At 40.8% G+C, this 24,377-nt stretch overlaps 4 protein-coding genes across 27 annotated transcripts in view; 1 reads left to right on the forward strand and 3 right to left on the reverse strand.

Annotated features, from left to right (window-relative positions):
- Positions 1–24,377, reverse strand: part of LOC148682569 (uncharacterized) — a 1,090,975-nt gene that overhangs the window by 320,863 nt on the left and 745,735 nt on the right. The window lies entirely within an intron of this gene.
- znf971 (zinc finger protein 971) lies at positions 155–6,108 on the reverse strand. 3 transcript variants are annotated; one of them, NM_001328591.1, is made up of 3 exons: positions 6,072–6,108; positions 3,590–3,744; positions 157–1,506 (listed from the first exon to the last, which is right to left on the reverse strand). In NM_001328591.1, exons 2-3 carry the CDS (start codon positions 3,714–3,716, stop codon positions 413–415), a joined length of 1,221 nt encoding a protein of 406 aa, NP_001315520.1. In that variant the 5' UTR covers positions 3,717–3,744; positions 6,072–6,108; the 3' UTR covers positions 157–412. The 3 variants fall into 3 exon arrangements, with proteins under 3 accessions (XP_087102790.1, NP_001315520.1, NP_001013364.2); NM_001013346.2 differs by having other exon boundaries at positions 5,949–6,108; XM_087246664.1 differs by lacking the exons at positions 3,590–3,744; positions 6,072–6,108 and adding an exon at positions 3,280–3,560 and having other exon boundaries at positions 155–2,613.
- On the reverse strand, positions 8,305–11,986 carry zgc:194215. Of its 2 annotated transcripts, XM_087245602.1 has the most exons (3): positions 11,938–11,986; positions 11,353–11,482; positions 8,305–9,420 (listed from the first exon to the last, which is right to left on the reverse strand). In XM_087245602.1, exons 2-3 carry the CDS (start codon positions 11,435–11,437, stop codon positions 8,516–8,518), a joined length of 990 nt encoding a protein of 329 aa, XP_087101728.1. In that variant the 5' UTR covers positions 11,438–11,482; positions 11,938–11,986; the 3' UTR covers positions 8,305–8,515. The 2 variants fall into 2 exon arrangements, with proteins under 2 accessions (XP_087101728.1, NP_001124102.2); NM_001130630.2 differs by lacking the exon at positions 11,938–11,986 and having other exon boundaries at positions 8,429–9,420; positions 11,353–11,383.
- si:ch211-248k15.2 lies at positions 12,810–23,414 on the forward strand. Of its 20 annotated transcripts, none has more exons than XR_015484226.1 (9): positions 12,810–13,170; positions 13,374–13,502; positions 15,128–15,175; positions 16,856–16,903; positions 17,377–17,424; positions 18,526–18,573; positions 19,321–20,231; positions 20,367–23,094; positions 23,226–23,414. XR_015484226.1 is itself a non-coding variant. In XM_087250513.1 (8 exons), exons 2-8 carry the CDS (start codon positions 13,418–13,420, stop codon positions 22,975–22,977), a joined length of 876 nt encoding a protein of 291 aa, XP_087106639.1. In that variant the 5' UTR covers positions 12,810–13,170; positions 13,374–13,417; the 3' UTR covers positions 22,978–23,414. The 20 variants fall into 20 exon arrangements, 9 of the variants coding, with proteins under 9 accessions (XP_087106639.1, XP_087106641.1, XP_087106640.1 ...); XR_015484227.1 differs by having other exon boundaries at positions 20,367–22,048; XR_015484229.1 differs by having other exon boundaries at positions 20,367–21,978.

Here is a 24,377-nt window from a genome sequence, read left to right on the forward strand (position 1 = left end):
CTGTTCAGGTCGTAAGTAATTGGTTCAGGTGGGTTTGATCAGGGTTGGAGCTGAACTTTGCAGGAAGGTAGATCTCAAGGAACAGGGCTGAGCACCACTGACATACATGGTATGGAAACTGGAACCGGCACAATTAAACAGCACTTCTCCGGAATGCTGAATACTGCATTTATTTTGTTTTTGAAAGGAAAGTCTGCACCATATATTTACATATTAACCTATACACCACTTGAAATAATGACGACAATATGTCCACAGTAAGGGGCAATAATTAGGAACGCAAGTCGACTACTCTGAATACAGGTGTAAAAAGGGCTAAAATGTGTAACTTGTCCACATTTGAGCACTTCCAGAGGTAGTCAAAAACACATGCATTTAAACAGCCACGAAATACCACTATTTTCATTACGATCTAATGCGTGCATTTGTGGGAATTCATGTGGTATTTAAGCCCCGAGTTATGTTTGAAGCTCTTTCCACAATGACCACATGAAAAGGGCTTCTCTCCGGTGTGAACCCTCATGTGCCTGTTAAGTTCTGATTTCTGGCTGAAGCTCTTCCCACATTGGTCGCAGGGGAATTCCCGCTTCTCTCTGTTGTGAATTCTTATGTGGTCATCGAGGCGATATTTGAAACTGAAACTCCTCTCACAGTGAGGGCAGGCGTAGACCTCCTCTCCAGTGTGAGTCCTCATGTGGTCTTCAAAGTGTTGCTTCTGTCTGAAAGTCTTCCCACAGTGAGAGCACGGGAAATGTTTCTCTGCAGAGTGGAACCTCTTGTGAAGTTTAAACTTCTCTTCTTGATCAAAACTCTTTCCACACTGGTTACAGGTGAACGGCTTCTCGCTGTTGTGAATTACAATGTGGATCTTGAAGATTTCTTTTTGGGTGAAAGTTATTCCACATGTCTTGCAGGTGAACAGCTTCTCTTGAGTGTGAGTTGTCATGTGGTCTTTAAGGGTTCCTTTTCGGGTGAAACCCTTACCACACTGTTGGCAGGTGAAGGGCTTTTCTCCAGTGTGAACTCTCATGTGGAGCTGAAGGTCGCTATTCCTATTGAAACTCTTTTCACACTGAGAGCAAGGGTAAGGCTTCTCACCCGTGTGGACTCTCATGTGCATCGTAAAGCTTAATCTATGACTGAAACTCTTTCCACACTGCTGGCAGGAATAAGGTTTCCCTCCGGTGTGAGTCCTCATGTGGACATTTAGTGTTGTCGATTGTCTGAAAGTCTTTCCACACTGCTGGCAGGAGTACGGTTTCTCTCCGGTGTGAATCCTCATGTGGACTTTAAGTGTTCCAGATTGACTGAAACTCCTGCCGCACTCTTGGCAGGTAAACGAATTCGCACCTTTGTTTTTCTGAGCTCTTTTCTGTGAGGAAGTCTTTTCAGTTTCTGAGCTACTTAAAGATTGTTCTTCAGTATTGAAATCAAGATGGCTCGTATATTGGTCATTCTCTTCTAATTTATTCGGTACTTCAGTCTCCTGTTTGGGTTCAATCAGCTCTAAAGAAAAAAAGAACAAAAGAACAAAAGTAAACCTCAGTTTCATAACAAGTTCAATAACAATGTGACAAACGTGCAAACATTTAGACTTCACTACCGCAACTGAAATCTCAGATGTACAACTCAATCTTCCTAATATTAAAATGTAAGCAATTAAAGTAGCTGGAACTATCACAAGTGGGTGGTCTGGGGCTGAGACTAACACTGTCGGGCGTTCTGGGGCTAGAGCTATCACTGACGGGTGCTTTGAAGCAGGAGCCGACACTTGGAGGGGGTCTGGGGCTGAAACCGACATTGGTAAGTGCTCTGAGGATGAAACCAACACAGGTAGGTGCTTTGAAGCTGGAGCCATCACTGACGGATGCTCTGGGGCTGACACTAGCAATCGCTCTGGGATCAAAACCAACACTGGAAGCGCTCTGGAGCTGTAGCACTCCCTGTAGGGGCACTCTGGGGCTAGAGCAGACACTGGCAGGCACTCTGGGGTTAAAGCCGACTCTGGCACGCGCTGGAGCCTGCACTGGGGGGCGCTCTGGGGCTAGAGCCTACACTAACCGCTCTGGGGCTGGAGTCTACCATGGCAGGCCCTCTGGAGCTGGAGCCTACACTGGCAGATGCTCTGGGGCCGGAGCTGACACTGGTGCGTGCTCTGGGGACGGAGTCGACACTGCCACGTGCTCTGGGTACGGAGCCGACACTGGCGCGCGCTCTGGGGACGGAGCCGACACTGGTGCGTGCTCTGGGGCTGGAGCTGATACTGATGGGCATTCTGTGGCTGGAGATAACCCTAGGAGGCGCTCTGGGGCTGAAGCTTACACTGACAGGCGCTCTGGGGCTGGAGCTTACATTGACGGGCGCTCTGGGGCTGGAGCTGACACTGGCGGGCACTCTGGGGTTAAAGCCGACACTGGCGGGTGCTCTGGGGCTGGAGCTCATACTGACGGGTGCTCTGGGGCTGGAGCTTACACTGGCGGGCACTCTGGGGCTGGAGCGGACACTGGTGGGCGCTCTGGGGCTAAAGTCTACAATGGCGGAGCCGACACTGAGGGCCCTCCTCGGTGTCAACAAAACTCTCTGGGGCTACAAGAAGTGGATGTAAGATGCTCTCTGAGGACCAGAATCAGAATTTGACCTAACAGAGCCCTCTGGGGCTATAGATACGAAACGAAATTGGGACTTGGGTTAACCAAGGCTGTGGAAAACAGATCGGACCCATCGTCAACAAAGCCCTCTGGGTCTGCAGGAATCGGATCTGGGCCAAACACAATAATGCCCCTCCAGAATGTAGCAGCAGGATCTGAGAGCTTGAATCAGAGCCTGTACTAAATACGCGAAAGGATGTAGGAGGTACCATGGAACTTGTAAGGGCGGATGTGGAGGTGTTTGTCACCAGAACAAAGACGACTGGTTTGGTGAAGGGATCCAGTGGTGACAGTGGAGGAGAATTGATGATGCTTGATATAGGGCAGGGGTCACCAAACTTGTTCCTGGAGGGCCGGTGTCCTGCAGATTTTAGCTCCAACCCTACTCAAACCCACCTGAACAAGCTAATCAAGCTCTTACTAGGTGTACTTGAAACATCCAGGCAGGTGTGTTGAGGCAAGTTGGAGCTAAACCCTGCAGGGACACCGGCCCTCCAGGACCAGGATTGGTGACCCCTGGTATAGGGTCTGGCATATATAGGCGAGAAGTTGTGCAACCCAATATAGTTTATTTAACTGCATCTGATGGTGGATAATTTGGAGGACAAGGATCGCAGGAGGCAAAGGAGACGAGAATGAACTTGAACAGGGTAAACGAAGACATCTGGGATGACAAGGTAAAGATGTACAAGACGGAAAAAAACACACACATAAAGGGGAAACTATCATACCTGAAACACATATAAGCTGAACAATGCAAAAATCATGCACAACACATGGAGCTATGAGTTTCTCATAAATGTTTATTCCACTTGAGTCTCCATGCGCAGTAAAATCACTGTAATGAGGCGCTCGTATGACAATCTCCAACAACACGCTTCATTAGAGTGGATCTGCAGATCTGAATGATCTGAGTTTGAGCTGTGAGAATGAAAGCCAACCTGTTAGCTGCTCAGGATCTTCATGTTTGACTCTGAATGTTTCTTCAGTCCTCTCAGGATCTTCCTGTTTCAGGGTGAACACATCTGCAATCCTGATGTCTTCGCTCTCCTGTTTAATAAACGCCATCTTTACAGTCGCTTCAGCAGGAGTTTATCTGTGAGTTTAAGAGGAGAAGAATCAACACAAAGAAGAAGAAATCAAGACTACACATAGATCTGAGTTTCAGTCAAATACTGTGGAGATATCCTCATTTGTGTGAAAAAAGAAAGTGTTTGAAACAAGTAAACAGCGAGAATATAATGACAGAATTATCATTTTTGGGTAAATATATCCCTTGAAGCTGATTGAATAACTATTAAACTAAACGTAAAGTCCTAGTCTGCATCCTGGCCAGAGTTTCTATCCCTCTTGTACAGATCAGGGCTCAGTTCTTCATATCTCGCATAAACAATCTGGCAGATCCTGGATGTTTAATCTTGATAACTGATCTCTGAGTATTCTGGCTCTTCAAACAAATTCATGAGTGAGATCAAAGTTCAATGATCAGGATAGACTGGTGTGAGATCGCCGTGAGTGCTCAGGATTGCTGTGAAGGACAGATCTATGCATCCTCGAACATAACATCAACATCTGATTAGCATTCAATGATCATCCATGTAAGCAAATCCACATTAAGTCCATGCGTCAAGACTAGTATTAAGCAATTTATTTAGTCTTACCTTTAGACAGGGTTTTCTTTGTGATGAACTTTGTGATAGCTGGCTATTTAAATTAATCTAGCTCCAACATGTTGAAGTTTTTATATTTGAAAACTGTCTCTGCTGCATCAAATAAACAGTAGCTCTCGATGTTGTGTGTACACAGAGTATATACAGGAACCAGGAAGTGAAATTAAATACATTTAAGGCCTTTTTAGACTCTTTCCATACATTTTAAGACCTTAAACCACTTTAGGTTTCTGAAGCACTGGCAAGATTTTGATATACAGTGTATTTACTGAATATTAATGTAAGAAACTAATCCAAAATTATCAATATACTGAATACAAATCTAATAAATCTAGCGAATTCAGCAGGCTGGCACCTATAGAGCTGCAGAAATACTAATACTGACATGTTCAATTAAATGAACATGACTTTCAAAATGGGGTGCTGATGACGGACATTGTTGGAGTATTATATGTTAAACACATATAAAACCCAACTTGTTCATTCCATGCCTTGAAGTCTTGGTGCTGTCATTTGGGGTAGATTTGGGGTATTGACCTTATTCTAAAATGCGGAAGTGCGCCTGTTTTCGCGATTGTCTTAGAACTTCCGTATCTGTCGCCTATGGGAGAAATGACAAGGAATAATAAACGGCAAAAACGGTCAAACTACTTGCTCTACAAACAAATGTTTGCATGACTATACAGACCAAGTAGAATAATATAATTAGAAAATATTAGTTTGCAACATCAAACAGCAAAACAAGCCGTTTTTAATGTCTAAAGGTGAATGGAAGTGAATGAGACCGGGAGTCTCAAGCCAAAAAGATTCAAATGGCAGCGCCCGCTCGTCTGCGGAGAATAAGGTGAATATTCCGACAAACTTGAATTAAAGTTAAAAAATGATAGGAAATTTTGTACCTTGCAAAATAGCATTTAAGACATTTTAATACTTATTAAGGGCCTTAAATTTCTGATTTATCAACTTTTAATACATTTTAAGACCTCACGGACACACTTGTACATGACTTATATAACTACATCATTATTCCTTCATGAATAAACTCTCTCTCAGGAAATATTGGCCATATTATCACACTCTCTTGCACTAAAGCTGCAGAGCCACCTGTAAAAAGTGCACGTTTGCATCTGAAAGGTCAATATTGCTATCTTAAAAGTTAATATTAGTATCTAACGTGATAACCTTAGTCACAAAACAGTACAAAATGTTCTCTTTGAACTCTCATGCGCCTTATACTGGTATCTTTATCGCATGACATTTTAAATAATTAAAAATTTGATGTAATGTTTTTTTTTTTTTATAAAGATATGTCATTGTTATACCCGTATTTACAGCAGTATTCTTGCCAGAAAATATGAATATGAACCGACTTAATCTAATGTTGTTTATATGACATGAGCCTGACCTCCAGAGCCACCGAGCCGTTGCTATGACAACAAGAACCAAACAATCCTGGGTCGTGTCGGTCATCACATCCAGCCTAATGAGTGATCCACCAACCAATCTGATATTTGCTGCAGTTTTTTGGTAAAACATCACCTTTCCGTCACATTTTATTTCAAGTTTATCATTTCAGCGAAGAGGATTAAACCCTGGATTATTAAATGTGAAAGTAAAAACAAATTCGTACCGTTTTCAACTGACCTCCCGGTTATTAACTTCATTAATAACAGCATTCTGCATCGCGTGTAAAACCATTGAAGTCTGCATTAAGAGGCTGATTTAAACACTTGATATGTGTAAACACACAAACCTTCCTTCAGCCGAACCACAACAGACGCAGGAGCGCGCCGCCGCCTGATGACGTCACTGTGCAGGAACAAAATAAAAGTCCCACTCGCTTACGTTTCTGCTCAGGTCTACTTTGCATGCTTTTTGCTTAAATTGCTAGGAAATGTTAGCCAACTATATTGTACTTAAACGTGACAAATAAAAGGGCGTTCTATTTGTTTCAAAATATTTCATTTGTATACATTCAGTTATAATAAGATAATCTACGGTTATTGCCACAGTCAAATAAGTGTAAAATGCAGACTATGAGAAGAATTGCTTCTTCAGAGTATGTTCCTTGCTGTTACATATATACATATACATACATGCATATATATATATATATATATATATATATATATATATATATATATATATATATATATATATCCTGTGGCATATTCTTTATGGATCAAGTCTTGTTAAGGTTTAAATTATTAGTATTAATATTAGCCTATTAAGCAATATATTTTTGATTGTCAACAGAACAAACCACTGTTACACAATGACTTGCCCTTGAATTGCCTAATTAGCATAATTAACCTAGGTAAGCCTTTAAATTGCACTTTAAGGTGTTACTAGTATCTTAAAAAATAGTAAAATATTAAAACTAGTAAACTATTATGTACTGTCATCATGACAAAGACAAAATCAGTTATTAGAAATTAAAACTATTATGTTTTATAGCAATGTGTTTTAAAATTATTTAACCTGATGCTGAACACATTATCACATCTAATCTCTGTATATTCAATTTACAGTGTACTTTGCAAACATGTCATTCTAGCTTGTTTTCTATGTCTATGCAAATTAGAGTGGACTTTAATAGGGTATATGCAGAGCTAGTGTTTCTTTCCATTCTGTTAAACATCACGTGAATGGTTAATATTACTTTTCTTCCATTTTATAAGGTTCCTTTTACAGCATTGATGCTGTAATGTAACTAAAATACAATCAGTTAAACAGACTTCAGAGTTCATTTAGTTGCTCAAGCTAAAACGAGACGAAAAGCCATTTACACTGAAAATTCTGGGGTAAAATAAATGTTCATAATTTAAAGACACGATGCGGAATTAAATGTAATGTGATGCAGCGCTTCTTGTACAATCTGAGACCCACTCTATATCGTATACGAATCAGGCAGTGAAGATCACTGATTCTTAAAGAAAGCTAACCTTAAATTCGCCGATTTTGTAACTGAAAAGTCCTTCCACATATACCTCATTAACATATCATCTATAACTGAAGTGCCTGAACTTGGACCTGGAGGGCCGGTGTCCTTCATAGTTTAGTTCCAAGCCTAATTATACACACCTAAAACAGCCAATCAAGCTCTTACTAGGTACACTAGAATCTTCCAGGCAGGTGTGTTGGGGTAAGTTAGAACTGAACTCTGCAGGACACCGGCCCTCCGGGACTGAACTAGAGCACTGCTGATCAACCCTGCTGAAAAATCCAGCTTAAACCAGCCTAGGCTGGTTGGCTGGTTTTAGCTGGTCGACCAGGCTGGTTTTAGAGGGGTTTTGGCCACTTCCAGGCTGGTTTCCAGCCTGGTCTTAGCTGGTCAGGCTGGGAGATGACCAGCTAAAACCAGCTTGACCAGCCTAGCCAAGCTGGGAGTCCAGCCAAAACCAGCTATATCCAGCTTAAACCAGGCTGGACATGGCTGGAAACCAGCCTGGAAATGGCCAAAACCCCTCTAAAACCAGCCTGGTCAACCAGCTAAAACCAGCCAACCAGCCTAGGCTGGTTTAAGCTGGATTTTTCAGCAGCGAATACATTCTCGCTGCATGTACCTTGGTTTATTGTCTCATTCCTCATTCAAAGATCTTCTTGCAGTACAGCAGGCATGTCCAAACTCGGTCCTGGAGGGCCGGTGTCCTGCAAAGTTTAGCTCCAACCCCAATCAGACACACCTGGGCTAGCTAATCAAGCTCTTACTAGACTTTCTAGAAACAGACACCGGGGATCTGCAGGACACCGGCCCCGGAGTTTGGAACCCCTTCAGCACAGTGTCTCCATTACTACACTGGGGCATCAGGACCCACACAGATTGCAGGATATCCACCCCTGCTGGCCCCACTAACACCCCTTCCAACAGCAACCTGGTTTTCCCATGTGGTCTCCCATCCAGGTACTGACCAGGCTCTCAACTCTGCTTGGCTTCGGAGGACGACAAGATTTGGGCTACCCAGTGATATGGCTGATTTCACAACTGCGGTTTAATCACTGCATTTATTGTGTTATTAGAGGCAATGTGTGCAAAACACATTTGCATACATATATACACTCTAAAAGTCCTCATTTGCATTCAGTTCATGTGCAAATTCCTCAAGTTATCCACTCCATAGCAAGGGCACTTCTGTGATATTGCTTCTCACCGATCATGTCTCTGAAATTGATTGAACATTGTCGGCAACACTTCCCTCATATGTGGACCTTCATGTGTTGTTTAAGAGCCGGTCTGTACTTGAAGCTCTTCCCACAGTGGCCGCATGTGTAAGGTTTCTCTCCGGTGTGGAGCATCATGTGCCTGTTGAGGACTCCTTTCCGACTGAAGCTCTTTCCACAGTGGCCGCAGGTGAACGGCTTTTCTCCGGTGTGGATCCTCATGTGATCGCTGATGTGATGTCTGTAACTGAAACCCCTTCCACAATAAGAGCAGGTGTACGGTTCCTCTCCAGTGTGGATCCTCATGTGGTCTGCCAAGTATCGTCTTTGACTGAAACTCTTCCCGCAGTGAGAGCATGTGAAGGGTTTCTCTGCCGTGTGAACTCTCATATGTGCCTTAAGACTTTCCTGTTGATCAAAACTCTTTCCACACTGTTCGCAGGTGAACGGCTTCTCGCTATTGTGAACTGTGATGTGTGTTTTAAAGCTTAGCTTGTGAGTGAAGCTTATCCCACACGGTTGGCAGGTGAACAGCTTCTCTCCAGAGTGAACCGTCATGTGGCTACTAAGGTTTCCCTTCCTGTTGAAACTCTTCCCGCACTGTTGGCAGGTGAAGGGCTTCTCTCTATTGTGAATTCTTAAATGTCTACCAAGATTTGCGTTATGACTGAAACTCTTTCCACACTCTTGGCAGGAGTACGGCCTCTCTCCAGTGTGGATCCTCATGTGGACCTTAAGCAGGGAAGGTCGTCTGAAACTCTTCCCACACTTCTGGCAGCTCAAAGGATTTCCACTTTCAGATATTTGAGCTCCTTTTCTTGAGGAAGTCTTCTCAGTATCCGAGCATCTAAGAACTTCAGTTTTGAAATCAAGACGCTTCTCATATTGATCTTCCTCTTCTTCATCCAGTACTTCAGTCTCCTCTTTCAGTTCCATCAAGTCTAAGGTGAAACAAGAGGTTATCCTCAACTTAACATGGTCCAAAAACACACATTTCCTCATTCCTCATGCTGTGTTCACATCAGACGTGGCACATGCTGAATCACGATATTCGTGCGTAAATATACGCGCTCACATTTTAGACGCAGATTCGCATCATGGCCATGGCGGACCCTAGCTTTGTTGCTAAATTGCTAACATGGATGTTATGAGTAGCGGTGTTTATGTGCTTGAGGAAGGCTGATAAACAGCGTATATTTGTTCGGCACCATGTCCTCTAGATCCTTTGAGGGGTGCACCAGCTCTGAGTTCATTAACTGGTCCTGGATGATGGAGGCTTTCAGTGGTGCTTCAGACTTAGTTTGATTAACTTGTTGTCCGGTGTCGGCAAGAGGATTTCTCCTCAGGACACCAACAACAGACGCTACGTCATAATCACGCCCCTACAAGAGCAAGCTCCTGATTGGTTAACGCGGTGCAAATGTTCTCTGAAGTTCAGGATTTCCAACTCGAGCGATTCAAGCGAATCACTTCGCAGGATGACTATCTGCATCTTTGCATTGACTTAGCATGTAAATCACTCTCGCTTGACGCTTCATCTGCGTCTGGTGTGAACGCAGCCTCACTCTGTATTTTCTGTTTTATTTTGAGGGCTGTTTGTTGTAGTAAACACCAGGCTTGGGGCGGTAATACGGTAATATGGTATACTGCGGGATCTAAAATAGCAACGGTATCAGTTTCAAAACCGTCGTTACAGTTACCATCATAAAAAACAATGCGTGATTGTCATCACAGGACAGTGTGGAGGAGAGAGAGGTGAGGTAAGATGGCGAGTCGCGCATCAAGTGACCTGCTCTCGAAAAAGAACACAACCTCTGTATTTCGGATTTCGACCGAACGAGAAGGGAGACGTGGTAAATTCAAACTAGAGGTCTGCATTCCCACTGCTGTACCTCAGGAACCAACCAGATTTCTTGCGTTGCGGGAATATATTTCCGAACAAAGCGCGGGAGCGTTCGGTAACTCTGGTGTAATTTGAACGGGAGCAGGCGGTCTAACAATATCGCTCTCGAGCGAGCATGTATGGATGCTGTTTATGTGTGTGAATGATGGAGAGCATGGTGCTGTCTGGACTCTGTATCATCTCGCTGGGTGGTTTTTGGTTTAGCTCTTCTGTTCACGAACACATCCTCCCCCTCTAAAATGCAGTCCCGCGCAGATCTCTAATACGAACAAGACAATTCGCAAATTGTGCAACAAACAGGTGACCGCGAGCCTAATGTCACATATACGGTATTCAGTTTCTGAATGGTTTAGCCACAAGTCAACAATTTGGCGACGCTGTCTAAGCCTTACGTCATAATTTTATTTATTATGCACGGTAATACAGGGAGGAGGTTTAAAGGTATCAACATTTGGATACCGCCCAAGCCTAGTAAACACGTCTATTTATTTCAATCAACGCAGTGTGTAGTAGATAAGCATTCCAGCTCTGAATAATGGCAGGACCTTTCTCTCTCTCAAACATGCTAAACCTGAGGTAGGGGTTGATATGTTTTGGTGAACTGAACACAGTCCTGCAGAATCATGCAAAACTTGAAACATGTCTGGCCAAGAAAGGACTTGAGATTAGGGTTTTCAGTATACTGGAATTCAATACCAATTGATTCTGACATTTTAAAAATGTCCATTTCCTGCTAACATTGAGCGCGTTTATAAACTCTGCTGATTGTGTCCACGTGCTTAACAGAAATGACTGTGAAGGTCATCAGTTCACCAAACTCACCGCTGTTTACTGCGTGTAACAACAGATACTGGGACACTGGAGCGTTTTAAAGCCGCGATTCAACAGCGGATCGCTCATATGTCAGCTCATAGACAGACCAGCTGATCCATGTGATTTTAAAACACCCCATTGAGTTGAGCTTACCAACCTGTTATCTGCTCAGCATCTTCATGTTTGACTGTGAATGTGTCTTCAATCTTCAGGTCTTCACTCTCCTCTTTAATAAAGGCCATCTTTATAATAGTGGAGCTCAGTCGCTTCAGCAGGAGTTTCTCTGTCTGTTTAAGAGGAGAAGAATCAACACAAACATGTCCAAAAAACCCTCTAAAACCAGGCCGGATGACAAGCTAAAACCAGCCAACCAGCTAAGGCTGGTTTAAGCTGGATTTTTCAGCAGGGGTATGATAATAAATGTATGGACATATAGATGGCTGTTATTATAGACATGATATACAGCAAAACATAAGCAAAATGTACTTATTAGATAAGAAAGTCATTAAATTCATTGCATTTCTGCTACCCCAAAGGCCCAACGTTGCAATATTACGATATAAAGTAACATTATAATTTAATATTTTAGTAAAAACTAAAATATTTGACTTTCATTAATGTTGCATATGCATAATGTATAATATTAAGCATTACAGTGTTTAGTAATTCATATCGTATAAAGCTTGTACAAATATGAAGCAGATTTAAGGTTTGCATGCTGTAAATAGTGAGGAACACCAACCTCTCTTCAGCAGAATCACATGAGATGCAGGAGCGCGTCGCAGACTGTTGACGTCATTACACAGTGCTACAATAAAAGTCCCGCTCGCGCGTATGGTCCAAAAACTATAAATACCAGAAAATGTGTATAAAATAAGATCATCTAAAATAATGACCTTCCAATTATCGACAACTCCCCTGACAGTCTGCTTGTAAATTCAATTCAATAAATGCTTTATTGGCATGGCAAATGTTACAAATGTATTGCCAAAGCATTAATGAAGTTTACATTAAAAATAACGTATTAATTAAAAAACACACACACAGTAAATAATAGTAAAAGTACTAAAAAAGAACTATCCATCTATCTATCTATCTATCTATCTATCTATCTATCTATCTATCTATCTATCTATCTATCTATCTGTCTGTCTGTCTGTCTGTCTGTCTGTCTGTCTGTCTGTCTGTCTGTCTGTCTGGCAATTCAATAATTGCTTTATTGGCATGACAAATGTTACAAATTTATTGCCAAAGCATTTTAAAGTTTACATAAAAAGTAACATACGTATATAATTTTAAAAAGCACATTAAACACAGTAAATAATAGAAGTAAAAAATAGATATCATATTTATTTAATTAAATATAAATAATATATCATATTATTCAATATGTCACATAATTTTTCAACATATATTCATACAAAAAAACGTTAGATCAGAATAAACAGTACATTTAACAATCAACATTCAAGGATAAAACAGTAATAAAACAATAATAAATAGTATATTTACAATTATTCATTTATGATATTTTTTTTATTAGCATTTTATTAATAAACTTAAAATTATCTGTCTGTCTATCAGAACGCAGCGTCTTTTATTTTGGCATAAGACGTCATTTACTTGCTTCTGTGTTTGTTATGATTTAACTAAGCACATTTGCTCGCTTACAGTCACGTTAAACTTTTTTAAACGATGTAAAGCGTTTGTTTGTTATTGGATGTAACTCCAACACGTTATATAATGTTATCGATTGAGATTTAGTGTGAATATACAGCGCGTCAACACGGTCCTGTCAGAAAATCCGCGCATTTCTCTCCTGTAAGTTATCATTAATCGTCTAATCTAAAACACCAATTCAGTCACCGAAAATAGAAATGAAGACGCTGAACTGTTAGAAACCACCGAGTCAAGTGAATCAAATGATTCGGTTAACGATTCAGTGAATGGAATCTCCCGCCGAAGTGTCCCGCAGGTAAACAGTAACGTTATAATACACGATAATCTAACGCCTAAATAACAGGTGTTCGTATGACTTTCTGTTGTTAATTATTACGTTTTAAGGTGCTATTTTCTCTGCACTATATTAACTAAACCAAAGAAGAAGAGATTGAGACACAGACAGAAGTTTAGTGTTGATTTCTTCTTCTTTATGTTGATCATTCTCCTCTTAAACAGACAGAGAAACTCCTGCTGAAGCTCAACTCGACCTTATCTGGAAGATGTCGCTCATTAAAGAAGAAAAAGAAGATATAAAGATTGAGAAAACATTCAAAGTCAAGCAGGAGAAACTCGAGGAACAGACAGGTTGGTGTTCATTAAAGCTCAACTCACCTGTGACTCAGTCAGCTTGTATTTCAGTGTATTTTGTTCAGAGTTTTGGTGAATATATTCATTTCATCTTTATTTCTATACATTCATTTTACCATGTAGATTGTGTCAAAGCAGCTTGACAAAGTAGTTCTAGTAAATGTAATTTGTGTCAGTTCAGTTCAGCGTGGTATAATAGGTTTAACAGAGTCCAAAACACTGAAAAGCCATCCACCATACTTTAAGTGGAGGACAGAAATCTCCCAGATTTAATGAAAAACTCCTTCATTTGTGTTCTGGAGATGAACGAGAGCCATTGAGGTAAAAAAGTTGGATTTATAATCGCACATTCGCTCATTTAACTGTCTCTATAGTGCAAATTTGAAGATTCAGTCAGAATTAGCATGCCAAAGACATCAAAACAGCATCAGCACCATCTAATCGACTGTAAACAGTGCTGTACTTTGATCATTTAAATGTTTAATACTTTTTAAATTTTGGAAACAATACTTTTCTGAAATTATATTATATTATTAAGGAGAATGTCTGAATGTGTGAATATAAAACCAACTTTACCTCTATATGAGAGGCAGTGAATCTGACTGCTGTGGGCTGCAAGATCCTGAAAGCTTCCCACACTGCAAAAAACCCTTTCTTACGTAGAGATCTTGTTTCCAGCTCAAATATCTAAAAACTTTTAAACCTGGAAGCATTTCGTAGACGAAACATTATTTCAAACTAAAAACAAAATTGTTGGTAACAAGGCGGCGCAGTGGTTAGCACTGTGGCCTCACAGCAAGGCCACTGGTTCAAACACCGGTGTGTTTCTGTGTGGAGTTTGCATGTTCTCCCCGTGTTGGCGTGGGTTTCTCCCACAGTCCAAAAACATGTGCTATAGGGAAATTGGTCAACTAAACTGGCCGTAGTTTGTGAATGTGAGAGTGTATGGGTGTTTCCCGTAACTGAGATGCAGCTGGAATGGCATCCATTGTGTAAAACATATGCAGGAATAGTTGGCAGTTCATTCTGCTGTGGCGACCCCGATGAATAAGGAAATAAGCTGAAGGAAAATGAATGAGTGAATGAACAAAATCTGCGCTGCTGACCAGTGTTGCCAGATTGAGTTGATGGTTTAATGTCTAATAACTGTCCACAATGTTGAATCTTGAGTTTTATGTTAGCCTTATAGAGCTGATATTGCTGTTTTCCATTAAAGAAATCAGAAAACTTATTAAAAATGTTATAAAGAGATTGAAGACAATCTAAACAGACAATCAAACCTGAATAACATTAAACTAAATTACTTAATATCCCAGTGGTGGTTTGCAGCTGGAAAGGCATCCACTATGTAAAACTTATGCTGGAATAGTTGGTGGTTCATTCCACTGTGGCAACCCCTGATGAATAAAAAGACGGAAAATGAATGAATGAATGACTTCAACATGTTTGTTGCATTTTATTGTTGTATCATCAGTTCCAGGGTGGTTCAGTTTATTCAGTCTGATATAATCACTTTTTTCTTACTCTATGGGCAAAGATAGAAAGCAGCTAGAGCAAGATATTACACGGTGCTTCATGAATAAACTGAGTGACAATGATGATTTGTTGAATTCTTGTTTCAGATGAGCAATTCAGAGCAAGAGTCAAGACGCCATTCACTCAGATCACTAGTAAGTACACAACATGGAGATTATTGGCAGTCAGAGGATTATTGTAGATTTCAGAGATTTACAACCCCACATCAGGGAAAGTTGTGAGCGTATAGAAAAATGCGTTGACTTGTGTTTCATTGCAGATTAAATATGAACATAGTAGGGTTGTAACAATATACCGGTATGACAGTCTACCACGATTTGAACGTGCACGATTATCATACCATGAACAATTGCACATCAACGGTTTTAACCCTTAAAGACCGAGACAGCCACCCGCGGCTAAAAATAAGTATTGCTCTTAAATGTTTAATAACTTTTGATCCGCTGATCCGATTCATACAATTCAACGATTGGCATAAAGAAGAGAATCTCAGCTTTCCAGTGCTGTATCACATAACATTCGCGGCTTCAGAGGCTCCGGAATCAGTGCGGTTACGTCATCAAAATTTGACAACGCTGATTTGACAAAGAAACGCTCGTCACTGTGTCTCCGGACAAACCAGACATGATACATTGATGCATTGTCCCTCCTCCATGCCCAGATTGGTTCAAACTCGCTATATCACAACCAATAAGCATAGGTTTCACTTTTGTTTGTGGACCATAAAACGCAAAAAAAAAGTTTTGCATGAAATAATTCTCATACTAAGTACTTTTGCATGCACAGCAGCACAGAAACATGACAAAACAGTGACACAGCAAAGACGAACTGCTGCTCTTGCTGTTTTCAAAAGACGCAAATGAAGGTGCAGCTGTTTGTCTGCATTGCAGACAACCATATCCAAATCCATATCCACAGACAACCATATCCATGCTGGCACATAAAACCTAAGGATGTTCCATATTGAATCTAGTTTCGTTATGTAACTATTTATAGTATAGTAAATATTTATATCTATTTTTTTACTGAGGATTTGCACCATGTTTATTTGGACTTTATTTGGACTTTGACACATTATTTATTATTTTCTTATTTTTATTTGTTCATTGTAAGTGGTGTTGTTTATAGTAACTGAAAATATATTATATGGAAAAAGTCAAATTTGCTTCACTGTTCTATTATTTTGTAACATTTGTAACATACCGTATACCGCGAAACCGTCAAACCGTGGTATTGTTTAAGACGATTATCATACCGTGAAAAATTCGTACCGTTACAACCCTAGAACACAGTGTATTCCATGTTTTGTCTGGTCAACTTCATTTCATGTGTGAATACACATCCTTTCCTGTCATTCAGTTTTCAAACCTTTATTCCTGCAAAAAAAGATTATTGAGTTTTATGTTAGCTTATTTCTAGCTGTTTTGATACTTTGTTGTTTAAAGAATTCAGTAAACATACTGAAAATGTTACAGAGATATGTATAAGAGGTCTAAGATAATCTAAAAAACTAAATCAAACCTATATTACATTAAGCTAAATTACTTAAAATGTTTATTGTGTTTTATTGTTCTTCCAATTTAAGCTCGTGTCACTGCAACAAGTTTAGCGCAATCCCAATTCCACTTTAGTAGAATTTTGTAGAACCCTGACCTAGATCATATTATTATTATTATTATTATTATTATTTAAATGTAATAATGTTCTCTAAAGCAGCTTGAGCAGGATATTCTGTTCTTACATGATGTTTCCTGAATGAATCGAATGACAATAAAATCAAATCCTAATAATAAATGCTTTTATTCTTATTTTAGTTGTAAAGATTGAGCCAGCAGATGTGACGAAACCTACAGAGATCAGGAGTAAGTCATGTTTGTTTTGTCTGCTGAATGGTTCACTCATAGCTTGATAATATTCTGAATGAACCACTGAAGGGATGTGGTCTGTTCTGAGGATGTTTACGGACCTTAAACCAGTCTGGAATAAATTTGGATTCACCTCAACAACAGTCAGGATACTTGATCAGAGTTCCTGCGGGGTCTTAAAAGCATTGAAAACATCTTAAATTTGATCATCTCAAATTAAGACCTTAATTGCCTTGAATTTTGGTACACAGTTTAGAATTTAGATTTTGTTACAAAGGTCTTATCTGCCGGACACTGGCCATTCAGGACTCAAAATGTCCAACCCTGACCTCGGTCATTTATTATTATTATTATTATTATTTAAATGTAATCATGTACTCTAAAGCAGCTTGAGCAGGATATTCTGTTCTTACATGATGTTTCCTGAATGAAACGATTGACAATAATAAATGGTTTTATTCTCATTATAGATGTAAAGATTGAGCCAGCAGATGTGACGAGACCCACAGAGATCAGGAGTAAGTCATTATGTTTGTTTTGTCTGCTGAAAGTTTCCCTCATAGCTTGATAATATTCTGAATGAAGAGCCACACCTTCACCATTCTTCACCTCAACAACAGTCAGGATCCTAGGAGTGGTTCTTGATCAGAGTACCCGCAGGATCTTTGAGCATTGAACAAGTCTTAAATTTGATCTCAATTAATAGCCTTGAATTTGGTACACAAAGTCTTAGATTTTGTTTCAAAGGTCTTATTTTATTCATTTAGTTTTGCCTTTCCTAGGATTAAAGTTCATACTGTAACAAAATTAACTGTTGCTAAAGTAGGCTAATTAAACATTGAGTGCACCTCGCGCTCCACGTCACAGCAGAAAGCGCAAATGCATGCGCACCCATTACTATGGTTACTAGGCAAGTGAGGTACAGAACAAGATAGTGGCTAGCCTAGTTTGTCAGCTAAAATGGGAAAGTGTCGGTCCGCTGTGGCCTAGGAATCCGAATTACGTTTGGGTCAAGCCTGTGCCAGGAAATGACCGCGACACCTGCTGCTGTTGGTGCCGGCAATCTTTTAAGCTAGCGAAGATGGGTGTTACGGCCCTGGACTCCCATATGAGGGGTGCCAAACACACCACGTGTAGTACTGCTCATCAGCGCCAACCACCTGTTGTGCAGTTCTGTGCACCGGAGACCTCTTCGGTTACTGAAACAGCTTTGGCGATCAGTAATGAAGAAATTTCTAGATTCAGTCCGGGAGGGCCACTGTCCTGCAGAATTCTGCTCCTACACTAATCAAACACACCTGAACAAGCTAATCAGTGTCTTTAATCAAACACACCTGAACAAGCTAATCAGTGTCTTTAATCAAACACACCTGAACAAGCTAATCAGTGCATTCAAGGTCACCAGAAAGCTACAGACAGGTGTTTTTGATTAATGTTGGAGCAAAACTCTGCAGGACACTGGCCATCCAGGACTGAAGTTGCCCAAACCTGACCTAGATCATTTATTATTAACATGTAATAATGCACTCTAAAGCAGCTTGAGCAGGATATTCTGTTCTTACATGGTGTTTCCTGAATGAAACGATTGACAATAATAAATGGTTTTATTCTCATTTTAGATGTAAAGATCAAGCCAGCAGATGTGACGAGACCCACAGGGATCAGGAGTAAGTCATTATGTTTGTTTTCTCTGTCCTCAAAGGTTCACCCATAGCATGATAATATCCTGAATGAAGAACCACAGCTTGACCATTCTTACCTCAACAACAGTCAGGAACCTATGAGTGGTTTCTAGAACAAGATAGTCACTAGCCTAGTTTGTCGGCTAAAATGGGAAAGTGTCGGTTTAATCCGCTGTGGCCTAGGAATTCGATGTACGTTTGGGTCAAGCCTGTGCCAGGAAATGTCCACAACACCTGCTGCTGTTGGTGCCGGAAATCTTTTAAGCTAGCGGCAATGGGTGTTATGGCCCTGGACTACCATATGAGGGGTGTCAATCACACCACGTGTAGTACTGCTCGTCAGCGCCAACCACCTGTTGTGCAGTTCTGTGCACCGGAGACCTCTTCGGTCACTGAAACAGCTTTGGCGATCAGTGATGAAGGAATTTCTAGATTCAGTCCGGGAGGGCCACTGTTCTGCAGAGTTCTGCTCCAACACTAATCAAACACACCTGAACAAGCTAATCAGTGCGTTCTAGATCACCAGAAAGCTACAGGCAGGTGTGTTCAACTCTGCCGGACATTGGCCGTCCAGGACTCAAGTTGTCCAACCCTGACCTAGGTCATTTATTATTATTATTATTTAAAAGTAATAAAGTACTCTAAAGCAGCTTGAGCAAGATATTCTGTTATTAAATGGTGTTTCCTGAATGAAATGAGTGACAATAATAAATGGTTTTACTCTCATTATAGATGTAAAGATCGAGCCAGCAGATGTGACAAGACCCACAGGGATCAGGAGTAAGTCATTATGTTTGTTTTCTCTGCCCTCAAAGGTTCAGCCATTGCCTTATAATATTCCTATTGAACCACTGAAGGGATGTGGTCTGTTCTGAGGATGTTTAAGGACCTTAAACCAGTCTAGAATGTTGCTGAGTTTTGGATGATCAATGATGAGCCACACCTTCACCATTCTTCACTTCAAAAACAGTCAGGAGCCTAGGAGTGGTTCTTGATGACCAGCTGAAATTTACAGACCACATTGCCTGTTCATGTAGATCCATTCTGTTTAGCATCAGTAAGATCAGACTCTTCCTATCTGACCATGCTGCTTAACTACTAGTCCAAGCTCTTGTCCTGTTCAGGCTGGACTATTCCAATGGTCTTTTCCTTCCAACCAACACCATCAACCCTTTGGAGCTCATTCAGAATGCAGCATCAAGAGTTGTCTTTAATGAACTTGAAGAGTTTTTTCAACTTGAAGTCTTTTAAGAGCATGTCACAACTTTATTCATCAGTCTACACTAGCTGCCAATCACCTCTCGACTCAAATTCAAGGCCCTGCTACTCACCTACTAAACAACTGCTGCCTCTGCACCCATTTACTTGAGCCCACTACTTCAGGCTTATGTGCCTGGCAGGACCCTGCGCTTGGCTACCGAATGTCAGCTTGTGGTACCGTGCAGGTAAGTGTGCTTCATAAACCACATACAGGTGACACTCTTTTCCTCTCCATATGCACCACACACTTTCTTATGTACACCCTTCTTGAAAAAAATGAGCAATTCTTGGGCTTCACAAACCACCTGTAGGGGACACACTCTCTCTTTTCCGTATTCACACGACACTTTCGTATCAACACTCCATGTTCCTGTGTTAACATTGTGGAATTCTTAGTGTGCATTACACAAGTGAGTGGGATTGACAAGCCGCCTGTAGCTCAGACTCTCCTCTACATATGCACCACACATGTTCTTATAAGCATGCCTTACTTCTTGAAAATATTGTATAGTTGTTAGTGTGCTTCACGCAGGTGAGTGGGCTTCACAAACCATCTGTAGGACACACTCTCTCAAATTTACCATAAAAAACAAACTTACAATTGTCATAGTGTCTAGATATTGCTGTTTTTTGATTTTAAGTGCTTTTATCATAATTTGTTAGTCTCTTTGGATTAAAGCCTCTGCTAAATAATTAAATGGATGGAAAAGCCTGAGATTTACCCTAAAGCATCTTAATTTGTGTTTGAAGATGAACAGAGGTCTCAGGGGGTTGAAACATGAGGGTAATTAAGGGGAACTAACCCTCTAAGGAGACATTTCATTCTTGAATTCCTTGCAACATATTAAAATAAGGCTTGAAATCTTTCTATTTTTTCCCAGCCACCCCTCCCAACCAGTCTCTTGTAAATGTAATCTGCGCTGTCTTTCATCCTCTCTTGCCTCACACAAATACCTTCTGTTCCATGTTAAGCTCCTGCATAGATGAGATCTGTCCTCTCCCCACCAGGCCAATGAACACTACTTCCTTTACCCCTACCTCTCGTGTTTAGTGAAAACACTGGACAATGTTAAGGACAGCAGAAAGAACATGGCATAAATCTAAAGAGCCTGCTGACCTAAGCAGATATCAATCCCAACTTGCTTCATTTACCACCCAGCTTCATTCAGCCAAAACTTTATACTTGCATAACAAAATCAAAAGCACTTCAGACATTCAATATCCTGCTCTGTCCTCCACCGCCTCCATATCAGCTGATAATTTGACCTTTTTTCGCACACTAAACCTCTAAGATTAGCAGTCTGTTTCTCACCCTTCCTTTCTAGATCTTCCATCAAACAACAGAAAGTACACTCTTATCCTCCTCCCTCCATTCTTAAAGAGATCTCCTCACACATCCTGCAGGACATTTCCCCAGCCGTAGTGTCAGCCCTAACACACATCACTCTACATTGGAACATCCCCAACCACTATTAGGCAGGACCAAGTGACCACACTGCTCAAAATAAGATCTCTAAACACCTCAAGGGTTGAAAACTACAGACTAGTCTCTACTACATTTCATAGCCAAAGCACTAGATATTGTGGTTTTCGTGTACATTTCAAGGCAAGAATCTTGCACTGTATGGATGAAAGACAATCACCCACATCTTAATCTGGGTAAAAACCGAACTTTTGCCTTCCCTGCTACTCCAGATATTCAACATAACTTCTTCATCCAGCTGGGATAATCTACTTTTATCCCATCTAATTCAGTAAGGAATCTTGCAGGGATCCTGGATGATCAGCTGTCGAACACATCTCGATCATGCAGGCTTCCACTTTTCAACATCAGAAAAATTAGACCCTTCCTAACAGCTCATGCTGCACAACTTCTGGTCCAAGCTCTTGTCATTTCAAGGCTGGACTACTGCAATGTGCTTCTAGCTGGACTTCCATCCTGCACCCTTAAACCTCTACAGATGATCCAGAACGCTGCAGGTCATCTGGTCTTCAATGAGCCCTAGAGACTCACCCTAGAGAAACACCTCTCTCGATCTCTCTGCATTGGTTACCGGTCGAAGCTCGGATCAAGTTCAAATCATTGATGCTTGATTATAGGACAGTCACTGCTTCCTCTTACCTCCACCTGCTTCTGAAGGTCTACATCCCCTACAGGAGGCTTGTCTTGTCTTGTGGTACCATCACATAGAGGATCTAGGTCACTTTCCAAGACCTTAACATTCACTGTTCTTCACTGGTGGAATGATCTCCATATTCAAATGGCACCTGAAAACTCTTCTGCGAGCACTTAAATACTTCATAAAGAAACTCCCTGTCCTTACCTTAGCTTTTATTTCTCTGAGCATGATCAGTACTTTGTATAAGTAGCACTTCTTGTGTGTATTGCCTCTTCATGCTGAATCACTGAATGCCTCCTCGTTTGTCTGCTAAATAATGTAAATGTTGAACTGTTTTGGACAGAACACTTTTTTTTTTTAGATAAGGACTATTTGAAACCCCATGTGACCTGCTGTTTATCAAAAGGAAGAACTTCAGGAAAGCTGATGTTGTTTCCCTTTTATTTCTCCATCATCAGATGCTGAAATCTACATTATCGGGGACAGCTGCGTTCGCTATGGGGAGAAGCGTGCGAGGGAGACCGTCGGGGTCAACCTGGGTCTGAATGCCCGTGTCCAGTGGTTTGGCTTCGATGGTTTGGTGTGGAAAAACCTCCTGCCCTGCTTCCGGCAGTGTCTGAGAACGAGAGCGGTGCCGGATGTGCTGCTCATCCACTGTGGTGGGAATGATCTCGGGATCTTTAAGAGTGTGAAGCTGTGTGCAGCGATAACACAAGATTTGCGGGAGCTCCACAGAAGTTTCCCTCAGATGAAGATGGTCTTCTCCACCATCACTCAGAGACACAAGTGGGGGTCGCTCCATCCTAAAAAAATAGACAGGGCCCGCCGCTTCATTAACAGTATGATGGCTAAGAGTGTTTCGTCTGTCGGTGGCAGCATTGTGCAACATCCCCAGATAAATTATCGTGATCCTGACCTTTTTCACTGTGATGGAATTAATTTCAGTAATCGGGGAAATGATATATTTCTGAAAAACATCACTCGGTGTCTGAAATTCCACATGAACTAATGTGATGATGGACTTTGGATCAACACTTCTAGGATTGTTGTTGTAGGATTGTGTCTAGGACACTTCTATGCTTTGTTTGGTGAGTTTTTTTTTGGTGAATGTAGTCCTGGTGGGCTGGTGTCCTGCATAGTTTAGTTCCTACTTCCTTCAACACACCTGCCTGCAAGTTTCTAATATAGCTTGATCAGCTGCTTCAGGTGTGTCTAAATAGGGTTGGAACTAAACCTTGCAGGGTACCGGCCCTCCAGGACAGAGTTTGGACACCCCTGATGTAGAGGTTTGTTTTGGTTCAAGACAACTGTTAACAGTGCTGTATGTGTTTTTGACTCTTCTATAGCACAAAGTACCTTAACATAAATATGTTCTGATCTTTAATGCAAACTGAACATAAGTGTTCGTCTGAAAAACATTATTAAAGTCAGGTATTCTCCTTTGAACATGTGCGTCTTTGGTTTGATCTCTGTAACTCCGCCCACTGCCAGTTTACCCAATTATATTTCAGCATCCCGGGTTGCCTTGTCGGAAAACAACGTATTTCATTTCAGTCATGTCTCTATGCAGTCTAAACACTAGCAGTCTCCGGAATTAGATGCTTTCAGATTCATAAAAGTCCACACAGTGGTTTAACTTCGTAAATAATACAAATATTAGAAACATAAACACTTACTGAGCAGCTCACAGTGTAAGGCTCTATTCAGGCACGCTAACTCGGTTTGACACACATCTGGCAACCTGTGTGTTTTGAGGAGGGGCTGGGTGAATTTCGTATATATATATATATATATATATATATATATATATATATATATATATATATATATATATATATATATATATATATATATAATTATTATTATTTTTTTTTTAATGTGGACTGCAGTACCTAGTTCAACCACTAGTAAATCCAACATAGTGCATCTTTGATTCCTCGGCTTAGTTTTGATTTAGTGAATTAAAATAAAATCTTATTTACACTATGTAGACTGAAAACACTCTTTGTTCTGACTGGTGTATTTTCATTTCTGTCCACATTTTGAAGCCTGAAATGCATGAAACATGACCATTCACACTCGCATACTGTGTCTTCATCTGTACTTTCCATCTACTGATTGTGTATTGTACAAATGAGAGTAGCTAGATGAATCAGGGAAAGATACGCAATAGTCCAGAAGAGCAGTCAGAGATTGTGGAAAGCTGTACCTCCATTTACAAAAGTCAGCTTTTAGCCCATCTAATCTAAACTAACATGCTAATTTTTTAGGAGTATGCGTGGCAGGTGTAACTAAACTTACACATAAGTCTGCATAAATCTAAGTTGCTTAGATTTCAGTACATTGATGTACTCCCAACCGAAACTGAATATTAAGTAGGGGGCGGGGCATTTTGCGCATCTTTTTTTT

The sequence above is a fragment of the Danio rerio genome, chromosome 4, assembly GCF_052040795.2.
Source record: "Danio rerio strain M-AB ecotype USA chromosome 4, GRCz13ab, whole genome shotgun sequence".
NCBI classification, from domain to species: domain Eukaryota; kingdom Metazoa; phylum Chordata; class Actinopteri; order Cypriniformes; family Danionidae; genus Danio; species Danio rerio.

Excerpts from the sequence above, each read along its gene's own strand:
- znf971 (XM_087246664.1), bottom strand. The coding sequence starts at position 1,858 with ATGGCTCCAGCTTCAAAGCACCTACCTGTGTTGGTTTCATCCTCAGAG.
- zgc:194215 (XM_087245602.1), bottom strand. The coding sequence starts at position 11,437 with ATGGCCTTTATTAAAGAGGAGAGTGAAGACCTGAAGATTGAAGACACA. Across the intron at positions 9,421-11,352 it reads AGATGCTGAGCAGATAACAG|ACTTGATGGAACTGAAAGAG; the intron begins GTTGGTAAGCTC and ends GTTTCACCTTAG.
- si:ch211-248k15.2 (XM_087250513.1), top strand. The coding sequence starts at position 13,418 with ATGTCGCTCATTAAAGAAGAAAAAGAAGATATAAAGATTGAGAAAACA. Across the intron at positions 15,176-16,855 it reads GCCATTCACTCAGATCACTA|TTGTAAAGATTGAGCCAGCA; the intron begins GTAAGTACACAA and ends TTCTTATTTTAG. Across the intron at positions 17,425-18,525 it reads GAGACCCACAGAGATCAGGA|ATGTAAAGATCAAGCCAGCA; the intron begins GTAAGTCATTAT and ends TTCTCATTTTAG.